The 11,700-nt window shown below is 43.4% G+C and overlaps 4 protein-coding genes across 4 annotated transcripts; 2 read left to right on the plus strand and 2 right to left on the minus strand.

Annotated features, from left to right (window-relative positions):
* Positions 1 to 1,791: 1,791 nt before the first annotated feature.
* LOC132784318 (signal peptidase complex subunit 3) lies at positions 1,792 to 2,437 on the plus strand. The gene has a single exon (XM_060789852.1). The coding sequence runs from the start codon at positions 1,792 to 1,794 to the stop codon at positions 2,326 to 2,328; it is 537 nt and encodes a 178-aa protein (XP_060645835.1). The 3' UTR covers positions 2,329 to 2,437.
* Positions 2,134 to 5,742, minus strand: LOC132784310 (mediator of RNA polymerase II transcription subunit 25). Its single transcript, XM_060789838.1, has one exon. The coding sequence runs from the start codon at positions 5,545 to 5,547 to the stop codon at positions 2,923 to 2,925; it is 2,625 nt and encodes an 874-aa protein (XP_060645821.1). The 5' UTR covers positions 5,548 to 5,742; the 3' UTR covers positions 2,134 to 2,922.
* Positions 5,743 to 6,075: 333 nt separating this feature from the next.
* Positions 6,076 to 10,197, plus strand: LOC132784307 (transcription factor Sp2). Its single transcript, XM_060789834.1, has 2 exons — positions 6,076 to 7,549; positions 7,609 to 10,197. Exons 1-2 carry the CDS (start codon positions 6,431 to 6,433, stop codon positions 9,622 to 9,624), a joined length of 3,135 nt encoding a protein of 1,044 aa, XP_060645817.1. The 5' UTR covers positions 6,076 to 6,430; the 3' UTR covers positions 9,625 to 10,197.
* On the minus strand, positions 9,886 to 11,390 carry LOC132784317 (telomere-binding protein cav). Its single transcript, XM_060789851.1, has 2 exons — positions 11,176 to 11,390; positions 9,886 to 11,095 (listed from the first exon to the last, which is right to left on the minus strand). The coding sequence occupies exons 1-2, from the start codon at positions 11,299 to 11,301 to the stop codon at positions 10,271 to 10,273; spliced, it is 951 nt and encodes a 316-aa protein (XP_060645834.1). The 5' UTR covers positions 11,302 to 11,390; the 3' UTR covers positions 9,886 to 10,270.
* Between the last annotated feature and the right edge of the window lie 310 nt (positions 11,391 to 11,700).

Below are 11,700 nucleotides of genomic sequence, written 5' to 3' on the forward strand. Positions count from 1 at the left end.
TATTTTTAATTTTTTTTACATTTTTTGCATAGACAATCGATGCGCAATTGGTAATTTACTTTTTGCTCGGCACAGCGTGTTTTCTATGTGCTTTATATAATCGCGGCGAGTGCACAATATAATTGTCAGGTGAATGCTGCATTTTGTGTGGCTAATAACATTTTGTATATATTAAATTGCAGCATTTTATTTATAAAACTTTTTCGAGCATTTTCGACTTCGCCCCAAACGAGCGCAGCACAGGCAAAAATCTCTTTACACATTTTACAGCGAACGAAACCGAACGAACATCGCGCGTCGAAGCGAGATAACAATGACCACAGCCAGTCCGTCAGCGGCACGACATTGCGTTTGAGCAAGCGAGAGGACGCTATTGAACTCGAGCGAAACCACAATCACACGCACGCCAAAGTCGAAAAAGCAGGCGGACGGACTACGACGACGACGACGACGAAGGCAAATGAAGCAACTAAGGGAAAATTTTTTCTTCGACACTCTTCCGATGCATTTTTCACCCAATTTAACGATGCATTGGTGCTTAAAAACAATCACAATAGACACACACAATATTATGCAATACTTTTACAGTAGTTTCGCGTATTACCGTTGCAAATTTGTGGCAAATAAATAAAATTTTCAGCAGCTTTAAAATTAAATTCACTCTCTGTCATTCAGTTTCGGATCGCCATATTATTCCCGGATACAGCGTGACCACAAGTTGAATTTCCAAATATACCACAATTTCTTCGAAAAAAACGCAAAATATGCCACTTCCGGCAGTAAAAATGACTAAATAAATCCATAATAAGCCAAAATTAAGTATAAAAAAGGGCGCAACTTTTTGAATTGGTTTTTGTTTTTCATTTTAGTCCTAATCTGAAACATTTATTTTTATTAATATCAATTGACGTCCTCAAACTGATGCACTTACAAAAAAAATACTTTTTATTTAACAATGTCGGTCCATCCACATAACTTATGCTGTGATTAAAAAGAAATAGAGGAAACTGCATATCATATAAGTGCCTAATTTTATTTTTGATAAAAAATGTAGCTGAAGGCTTACACCTATTTATTAAAAACCGTATACGTGGTAATTTTCAATCGAATAATGTTATATCCCGATGGGTAAATGGGCTGAATTGCTTATAGCGGTAAAGAAACCATTGATAGCACTATCGATGTATTTGCTTTCATTTTACACATCGATCTTTCATGTATGGCCCTCGCAGCGAATATATACATTTATTCATTGAGAATTATTAATAATTATTTGTTTAACACCTGTGTAGGGGGTGTGACTATTGAAAAATGTATATAATATTTGTATAGAAATTCCGATAATTCTCATATTTTGGTATATTTCTAAACGAGTATAAAAAGAGGCGCATCGTTTATTCCCTGTTCTTAAAAACTAAACTTTTCCGGATCATACAAATAAAAGTTGCTTTCTGCTTATATGTCGGACGTATTTTCACTATTTATTTACCGCTTTACATTTTGCTAACAGCTGAAATTTCAATGCAATTCTAATAAAATTTGTTTACCAGTATTTTTATTCTACTCCAAGGAACATATTTATTAAATTCCGATAGATTACTAATCGGTTCCATTCATTTTTCGTTCCAACGAACACTTGAATTGTCGTAGAGATGCAAACATATTTTAAAAACATCGTCGCATCGATAGACTGCGCCATCGATATTTCTCCTCCACTACGAACGATTTAATCTGCGGCAAATCTACGTGTCCACTTTTTTATTAATTGTAAATTGAAGCAAATTTACCAAAATGCATACGGTTTTAACCCGTGGAAATGCCACAGTGGCATATTCCTTAAGCGTCCTGGCCTGCTTGACGTTCTGCTGCTTCGTATCGACCGTTTTCCTGGACTACAGAACCGACGCCAACATAAATACGGTGCGAGTGCTTGTGAAAAATGTTCCTGATTACGGTGCATCTAGGGAGAAACATGACTTAGGATTCCTCACTTTTGATTTGGAAACCAATCTAACCAGCGTTTTCAACTGGAATGTGAAGCAGCTGTTCATCTATTTGACTGCTGAATACAAAACACCATCGAATCAATTAAATCAAGTTGTGCTCTGGGACAAAATCATTTTGCGTGGCGAAAACGCCGTTTTGGATTTTAAGAACGTGAACACAAAGTACTATTTCTGGGATGATGGCAACGGTCTGCGGGACAACAAAAATGTATCTCTTTATCTGTCATGGAACATCATACCGAATGCCGGTCTACTACCCTCCGTAAAATCCACCGGAAAGCATGTATTTAAATTCCCCTCAGAGTATAGCTCATCCATTTAGAAACATTAAAACTTTTGAATAATTTGTAGATTGTACTTTAAATGCGTTTTGTACTAAAATAAAATTGCTTTTTGTTTTGCGTACAATTGCAAAAAAAAATAATAGAAAATTTCTTAAGAATTACGGGAATGTAGCACAAATATGCATTATGCTCTACTTTTTATAGAATTATAAAAACAACACCGATAAAACCCATTAAGTGGACCAAATATATCATCCGACCAATTGCTGGTTATTCCTCGCCATTGATTTATTTCTCCCGGTTGAAATTTTGACAATAGTTATAGTGCAGCCGATGCGATTGGTTGCAACTTGCCAGTCTTTCACTCTTGACATTAAGATCATGCCTTCAGAGTTCATATAGTCAGTCATCAAATGCAGCCAAGGCAATGTTGAATATATATCAGAATACATACGTGTATAATTTAATGCATAACTTAAATGATTACAAAAATTGAGAAATTTGACAATTTTTACAAACAAGTTTGTATTGGGCAAAACGACAGTCGAGCAACTTGCAACATGTTTCACGGACACGGACTTGAAGAATAATAATGATAAAAAAAGAAACACACATATTCTAAAAGGACAACTCTACATAAATTCATATCCGCCATCGTCAAAGTTGCGATTGCCGACCATCGGTCCACCAGCGCCCATTTGATTGGGCTGTCCACCCATCTGGGGACGAAACTGATTGCCCGGCGTCTGGTGTTGCAGCAACTGGCGCAGTCCTGGATTGTTATTGCCAAGCATGGGACGTACCATGCGCTGCTGTTGCTGCTGCTGCATGGCTGCCACATTGGGAGGCACCTGTTGTTGCTGTTGCAACTGCTGCTGCAGATTGGGATTGGGGCCACCAACTGGGACGCCGAGGGGCATGCGCTGCTGTTGCATCATATTCATTTGCATTTGTGGTTGCATACCACCATTGCCACCTGGTCCGCCGCTCATCTGCATGTTGAGCTGTGCATATTGATTATAGTGCGGTTGCTGCTGCTGTTGCTGTGAATTATCTTGCTGCATTTGTTGCTGTTGTTGCTGCTGCTGCAATTCCATTGGTGATTTGCCTTGTTGCTGTTGCTGCTGTTGTAGCATTTGTTGCATCTGCTGCTGTTGCTGCTGTTGTGGCAACTGTTGTTGCTGTTGCACCTGTTGTTGTTGCTGCTGCATATTGCCATGAGATTGCTTCTGCTGTATCACCTTGCGCAAACGCTCTACAAACATCGTCTGATTGTTGGGTATAAAACCAAGGAACGCATTGCGATCAGGTGTATACAACAGGATAAGCACTTTAATGTCGCATGCTGGTGTATTGGCCATGGCCGAGAAATGTACACAGCCTGCAAAGCCGGATGTCATCATTTTGGCTAATGAATCGAGCGCTTCGCCTGGCGTTGGACGAAACACCACCATCTTGGAGTCCTTCAAAAACTGTCCGCCAATGTTGCCCACCAAATGTTTGGGCATCAGTTGCATCAACAACTTGGGTGGCCAATTGTCCGCCTTGATTTCAGGTTCCCCATCCTTGATGTTGGTGCAAACGGTGCATTGCAAGGTATGCGGAATCTTTTGCTGATCGTTTTTCGCCTTCTCCGACCATTCAAGAATGCCCGTCCAGATCTTTTCGCGTATCGATGCTTGTTCTTGTGGTTGCTGCTGCTGCTGTTGTTGTTGCTGCTGTTGTTGTTGATTGGGCTGTTGCTGCTGTTGCGGATTTGTTTGCTGCTGGAGCGTTGGCACATTGCCGGCACTTGAAACAGCTGGCATCATGTTGGTATTCGCATTGGGATTAACCTGCTGCTGCTGTTGCTGCTGTGGGTGTTGTTGCTGCTGCTGTTGGGGATGTTGCTGCTGCTGTTGCTGTGCCAGTTGTTGCTGCAATTGATTGTACTGTTGTTGGTTCATCATGTGTATTCTTTGCTGCTGTTGCTGCTGCTGCTGCAATTGTTGCTGTTGTTGTTGCTGCTGCTGTTGTTGCTGCTGCAGTGAATTGACTGTTTGATTGGGCGGTCCACTAATACGTGACATTAAAGCCGGATTAGCATTTTGTTGCGGCTGCATGGGCATATTGTTGCCACCTCCCTGCATAAACGGTGGACGCTGACCCGGCTGATTGGGATACATCCAACGATTCTGGCCGGGCACAACTCCCTGCGGAAAGTTGGCATTTTGCATTTGATTCGGCATAAATTGCTGTTGCTGCTGCTGTTGTTGCTGCTGCTGTTGCATGAGTTGCTGCTGTTGTTGTGCATTCAAGAGAGCCGGATTTGGCACAGTGCCAGGTTGTTGCTGCTGCTGTGGCCCTTGCATATTGTTCATATTCATCACTTGCTGTTGCTGCTGCTGTTGTTGTTGCTGTTGCTGTGGAGGACCACCTGGTTGCTGTTGCTGCTGCTGTTGTTGCACTGTGTTCGTCTCCATGGGAATGTTCTGGCCTTGCACCGCCTGCTGACCGTTGTTGAGCACTGCTGCTGCGGTCGCTTGAGTCTGCGGTGGTGCAACCATTTGATTATTTACTGCTGCCGCCATGCTGTTCGGACTCGGCGCACGCTCTTTAAGACTGTACCCCTTGAGCAGCACCAGATGCCGTATGTTTTTGGCATAGTTTTTGGTTGTAATGGGCTGATCACCATCCGCCTTCATGTAAAGCTTGAAAAGCACGGGTATTTTGCGAGGCGCAATGATCGATAGATTGATCTTGCGTTCATTGAACAGTGCTGCTAATTGTTCACAAGATTTACCTTTGTATTTCCAAGATTCATTCACAGCCATCTGATAAGGAGGACTGTTGCAGATGAGAATACAGTGACGTTGTAAGTTCGCCTGCTCCAACATGTGCCGTTGTTCGTTCATCTCGTCGAAGCATCCGTGAGCGGCAGCAAGTCCTTCGGCCATATGGCCATGCGATTCCATGCCACCACCAACCAAAGGCAAGCGTTCGATGGTTTCAATCACTTTCTGGGGCTGCACAAATGGACCATAGGTGGCACACACAGGCTCGAGCAAATTCGCCGCTGTACTGTAGGTAACGATGCCGTAAAGTGTCGCATAACGTTCAGCGATTAGGAATTCGCGTTCGTCAATTGAGCCTTGTGTGAAGTGCTCCAAAGTGGGTAGAATGTAATTGGTTTTCAGCTCGTTGATGTAGGCGCCATTGATGGCGCTGCTCTCGATTACGAAGACCACATCGGCCAGGGTTAGCTGATCCACTTCCATGATGTGCAAACCGTCCAGAAAATGCGATTTCTAGGTGAGAGAGACTTACAACAAGCGGAATTGGCTTTCTGGCTGTTTTCTTAGCCCATTTCAACACATTTATCGAGTTATCGATATGTATCCAAAATACAAGTTAGCGATGTGACCCGCAAAAATGCAATCTTGTGAACGATAGTGCTGCAATAACAAATCTGTTAACTAATTTAAATAATTATATTGCAATAACAGAAAAAAATACAAATTATAGAACACAAAAACATAAATTAGTTTTAATGCTAAAAAAAAAATTATGGATATTTTGAAAGTATTTCACAGTTTGTGCTATGTTAAGTGAATTTATATTATTTTTTAAATGAAAAGTATGGATGTCAGCAAATTAAATAATATTTATTTGTTTCGTCAATTGTTTGATATGTTCTAAATGAAAATAACCAATGTCTATTGCATGTATATAAAATATGTTAAGCTTTTAAACAGTAGCAATCGATAATCCCTGCTGAAGTAATATCGATTGTATCGATAATGGTTTTTCACTTTTCTGCTCATCTCTTTCTCTCATTCGCGTTTATGTTTGTCAAAACAAAAAAAAAGTTAAAAATCGCTTCAATTTTTGTATAATTAGCGTCCAAATAAAGCACAAATCCCCATCATGCAATGTATATAGTCTAGCCCCGTGTGTATTTGTGTGTGTGTGCGTGTGTGCATTCGTGTTATATGCGTTTTAAAAGTAAACAAAAGAAAAAAAGAAAAATTGTGTCGCTGTTAAAGTGTAGTGAAAAATGAACTTATTTAAGTTAAAACGCTCGGTTCACTTTTGTTGACCAAAACTAGTAGGGTTTGGCCCCATTTATACATTCGATAAGCAGCAAGAAAGCAACACACAATGTTGCAATACAAAAACGTCAATGCAGCCACCGCAGTTGCCAGCAACAACAACAGCAATAACAATACCAGCAACAGCAGCAGTAGCAGCAACAGTAATGGAGTCAAGGGAGCAACGCAGGGAGCAGCAGGCAGTGTGGCAACGGTTGCCACCAATAATGCAGCAGCAGCCGCAGCAGCTGCCACACCACAAATGCAACAGATCATCAACATTCATCAAATGCCAACACAGTTTGTGCAACAAGCTGCAGCTGCGGCTGCAGCTGGTGGCTTGCCACCGAATATGTTTCAAATTGTGCAGCCCATGGCCATGCAAACGGTGAACATCGATGGCCAGGAGGCCATCTTCATACCCAACATCAACGCGCAGCTTGCAACCGCGCAGCCCGTCAACATCAATGGCCAGCAAGCGTTCATCACGCCCAACGGGCAAATTGTGCGTGCTCCGCAAGCGGCGCCAGCGCATGAGGCACAGACGCAACTGTTCACCATACCCAACACCAATATACAAATACCGTTGGCCAACATAGTGCAACAGCAGCAGCCACAACAGCAACAAGCACAACAGCAACAACAGGTGCAGCAGCAACAACAACAGCAGCAACTTCAGCAGCAGCAGCAACAACAGGCAACAGGAGCCGCAGCAGCAGCTGCCGTGGGACAACAAACCATCACAATACCCGGCACCAACATTCAGATACCCGCCTCGGTGGCTGCCGCAAACGGTTTGCTGGGCAACATCGGAAATTTGTTGGGCGCTGCACCAACCACCATTAAGCTAGAGAATGGTCAGACTCTGCAGAACATCCAGCTGCGTGGCGCAACAGCAGCACCACAGCTCCTGCAATTTCCGCAAGCAGCGCCAGCAGCAGCCGCTCCAACGTTGCAGCAAACGGTTGCCGTGCAGATTCCCGTGCAAACGGCCAACGGACAAACGATCTATCAAACTGTGCACGTGCCTGTGCAGGCAGCGGCAGCAGCAGCCAGCGCAGCACCTCCAACGCTGTCCAACCTGACACAGTCGCTGCAAGCGATGCCCACGTCAATGCAACAGATGCAGATCATGCCGCAGTTTGCGCAAATCGCGCAGATTGTGGCCCCCAATGGACAAATACAACAGGTAAAATGTTATAGTTAAATTTAGTAAATTACTTTACTAATTCATATCTATTTTAACAGGTGCAACTAGCTCCCTTGAATGCTTTAAATTATTCACAGCTGCCGCCAAATGCGAACATCATACACATACAGAATCCACAGCAGCAGCAACAATTTGTGCAGCAGCAACAGCAAGTGGTGCAACAGCAGCAATTGCAGCAGCAGCAACAGCAACAAGTGCAACAACAACAGCAGCAAGCCCAACAGCAGCAAGCCCAACAGCAGCAACAACAGCAACAGGTAGCGGCTGCAGCAGTGCAACTGCAACAACAGCAGCAACAACAACAGCAGCAGCAACTGATCAATGCCATCAATGAGGCAGGCGGGCAATTGAATGCCAATCAACCCATCACCATCACCAATGCCCAGGGGCAACAGTTGACAGTGATTCCAGCGCAGCAACTGCAGCAGCTGCAACAGTTGCGTGCGAATCAAAACGCCGCCGCGGCCGCTGCTGCGATGCAATTGCAGAGTGGCAATTTGCAAGCGTTGCCCATACAAAACATACCGGGTCTGGGTCAAGTGCAGATCATACAGGCGAATCAATTGCCCGCCAACATGGCAGCCAATTTTCAACAGGTGCTCACCCAGCTACCAATACCCATGCACACAGCTGCAACAACAGCAACAGCTGCAGCAGCAACCGCGAGCAACGGACAGCCGCAGAATGCAACAACAGCTATGACAATGATGCCCAAGCAGGAGCCACAAAGTCCCACGCAACTGATCACCAACATTAAGCAGGAGCCGCCAGATACGTGTGTGTCGAGTGTGCAAACTACGCCGAATCCTCCTGCGCCCACAAACACAGTGCAGTTGCCCGCAGCGCAGCAACAGATCAAGTTTATTGTGCCTCAGTCGCCGCAACAACAGCAACAACAACAACAGCAGCAGCTGCTAGGTGATGGACACAGTTTGTCAACTGTAAACATTCCCGCCTCCATACAAATAACCGCCTTACCAGCGCCAACGGCGGCTGCAACAACACCAAGCACGCCAACCACAACAACAGCAGCGGCAGCAATTGCAACAGCAGTAGCAACAACACCACGCAGTGTGCCCAAAGCGAATCTGTCGGGCATTGTTACCACCAGCAGCGGAACACAGATCACCATGAATACGCCAAGCGGTCAAGTGGTCTCCCTAACGACGCCAGCACGCGCCAAACTGGTGAAGCAAGCGCCACAGCAGCCACTGCCAACGACGCAGCAGCAACAGCAGCCAACAGTGAGCATCAGTGTGACTGGCAGCGATCAAAATGCAACGACGCCGGAAGTGAAGCCACGATTGAAGCGCGTTGCCTGCACCTGCCCCAATTGCACCGATGGCGAGAAGCATTCGGATCGCAAGCGTCAGCACATTTGTCACATACCCGGCTGCAGCAAAGTCTATGGCAAAACGTCACATCTGCGCGCCCATTTACGTTGGCATACGGGCGAACGTCCATTTGTCTGCTCCTGGATGTTCTGCGGTAAGCGTTTCACGCGTTCCGACGAGCTGCAACGCCATCGACGCACACACACTGGCGAGAAGCGTTTTCAGTGCCGCGAATGCAACAAGAAATTCATGCGCAGCGATCATCTGTCCAAGCACATCAAGACGCACTTTAAAACGCGTACAGGTGTCGAGTTGATTGACCTGAATATAAAGCAGGAGCAGAAGCTGATGAATACACCGAAGAGCATTAGCACTTTGAATGGCATTGTGACCATTGAGTTGCCAACGAGCGGTACAGCCGCCAATGGCAGCGGCGCCTCCAGCGTGGCAGCAACAGTTGCGGGCTCAACTGTCTCAGCGGCACCGGGTTGCGCAACAATTGTGCAGCTGCCATTGAGTGCCAGCGGCGGAATTGTTGGCGATGAGGGTACCGATAGCTTTGGCGACGACGATGACATGGAGGATGAAGAGCTGACCGAAGAGGATGATGAGGAAGAGCTGACCGAGGAGGATGAGGAGGAGGACGATGAAGAGGATAGCGGCGATGAAGAGAAAATGACAATCTCGGTTAGCGAGATGGGTGAGAACTCATCCAACTAGCATTCGGAATCACTGTTCATGGAACAGTTCATATTCGATCACTTTCCATAGCCGCCGCCAACATCGTCGTCGCCGTCGTGGCTTCAGCCTGTACAGTTGCTACCCGCTTCCCGTTCCCCGTTTCCTTTTCCGTTCATGTAAAAAATATCTCTGTATATAATTCAGATACATAAATATAAGTTATACGTTCGGCATGCCGAATTTACCGCGATCCCCTTTGCTAGACTTCTAAATCGGGAATACCATTTTTTTATGTTTCGCTGTACAAAAGTTACAATATCTGAAGCAGGGGATTTGTGATTAATATTTATGTCTCATAAGTTTTTACAAACCCATATTAATTCGTTAATCATATGCGATTTTAACTAGGCTATATTAGTATTACAAACACAAACTATATATATGCAGATATATAATATATATATCGTATTTTAAGGAATTTTTTATATATTCAGCGCGCACAATATGTCGAATAATGTTATTATATATAGAAATAGAAGATATATTCGGAAGCATGTTTAATAAATTTGTAATTCAATTCACAAATAAATTCATTTTACATTTTTCAAATATTATTACCCGTAGTATTTGTTATGTTTTTAGTTAATACTTCTGAATTAAAGTAAAAATGTATTTCAGTCGAAAATTAAAGAAAATCATCAGTATTATGAGTGGATTCCGTCGATGTGCAGGGCACTTGGGTGTTGAAGCTGGAGTAATCTTCAGGGATTGGTTCACTCTCTGTTTTTGGCGTCTGCATATCCGAGTCGATGGTCATAGAGTTGGGATTAATTGCCATCGCTGCAGTTGCCCAATCGATCTCTGACTTATCAAAACTATTATCCTTTGATTCCTGGACTTCGTTAGACTCATCATTTATGGCCAATTCGGCCATTTCAGACATATTGTCGTCCTCGTTTTCAGCAATTGTGGACAATTGAAGAATTTCGCTTTCGGTGTTTCCGACATGCCAAAGTTGAGGTTCGCTGGAATCGGGACCTGACGATGTGAGGTCAACTGGGTAGTTGATTGTATTAACGGGGGCGACTCCGCTACCTTTGGGACTACTGGGCAAATGATTGGGTATTTGCGACAACATTAATGACGGGTCCTGGTCTTCACTGATCTCCTCAATGGACAACGATGTTGATGACGATTGGGATAACGAGCTATTCCATCTGTCTAAACGTAGATTATTACGCTTCTTCAGTATGCAACGACGAATATTCACAGCTGTTTCAATTTCCTCCGGTTCATATGGTATCACCATATTTCTCTTCACTGCTTTAATGTACATTTTATTGATGAAGTTTTCGGAATGATTTTTCAGGCGTTCCTTTTTATCGAAACGTTTCTTTGCCTCCCAGACACAATTGAAAAGGGTCATATCGACGCGCACTTTGGTGCGCAGACACAGTTGTCGCACATCTTCAGGACTATATCGTCGACTAAGGTCTTCGTTGGTAACTCTCTATTGACAAAATAAATAATATACAATCATGTACATACATGAAATGAGGCGCAATTTTTAAAGCATTTTTTTGTACTCACTTCAGCTTCTAGTAAGCGCTGAGCTAACTCTGATTCGGGCTCATCCCATTCTTTTGTTAATTCCTTAATGCCGGCTTCAAAATTGATTTGATATTCGACCAGTTCTTTCGAAAAATAAAGCGACATATTGGAATAAAACAAAAATTGTTGACGAAATTCCAGCACTCATCGGTTTGCTTGAGCTTGTGTTCAGTGTGACCGTAAACGCCTAGGATATAAATCCTAGCATGCTTCGATTTCAAACAGAAAGATGCCTGACTTATGATCGTATTTTTAAATTATTTATTTTTTTAAGAAATAACAATATGAAATTATAAATCATTACACTAGTTAACGTTGATGTTATTATTTGTGCATTGCAAAACTTATTTGCTTTTATATATATGAATTTCTTTGGTCAGTAACAAAAGAGAAATTAGGAATTCTAAGAAATAAGATTAGTGTTGAATTATATATTTGTTTTGTAATAATTATTCTAAGTAACTGTTCAAAAAGCATTGTTCCTATAAATATTGTTATTGATGC

This window comes from Drosophila nasuta, chromosome 2R (genome assembly GCF_023558535.2).
Source record: "Drosophila nasuta strain 15112-1781.00 chromosome 2R, ASM2355853v1, whole genome shotgun sequence".
In the NCBI taxonomy this organism is placed as follows: domain Eukaryota; kingdom Metazoa; phylum Arthropoda; class Insecta; order Diptera; family Drosophilidae; genus Drosophila; species Drosophila nasuta.

Excerpts from the sequence above, each read along its gene's own strand:
- LOC132784318 (XM_060789852.1), top strand. The coding sequence starts at position 1,792 with ATGCATACGGTTTTAACCCGTGGAAATGCCACAGTGGCATATTCCTTA.
- LOC132784310 (XM_060789838.1), bottom strand. The coding sequence starts at position 5,547 with ATGGAAGTGGATCAGCTAACCCTGGCCGATGTGGTCTTCGTAATCGAG.
- LOC132784307 (XM_060789834.1), top strand. The coding sequence starts at position 6,431 with ATGTTGCAATACAAAAACGTCAATGCAGCCACCGCAGTTGCCAGCAAC. Across the intron at positions 7,550-7,608 it reads CCAATGGACAAATACAACAG|GTGCAACTAGCTCCCTTGAA; the intron begins GTAAAATGTTAT and ends CTATTTTAACAG.
- LOC132784317 (XM_060789851.1), bottom strand. The coding sequence starts at position 11,301 with ATGTCGCTTTATTTTTCGAAAGAACTGGTCGAATATCAAATCAATTTT. Across the intron at positions 11,096-11,175 it reads AGCGCTTACTAGAAGCTGAA|AGAGTTACCAACGAAGACCT; the intron begins GTGAGTACAAAA and ends TTTTGTCAATAG.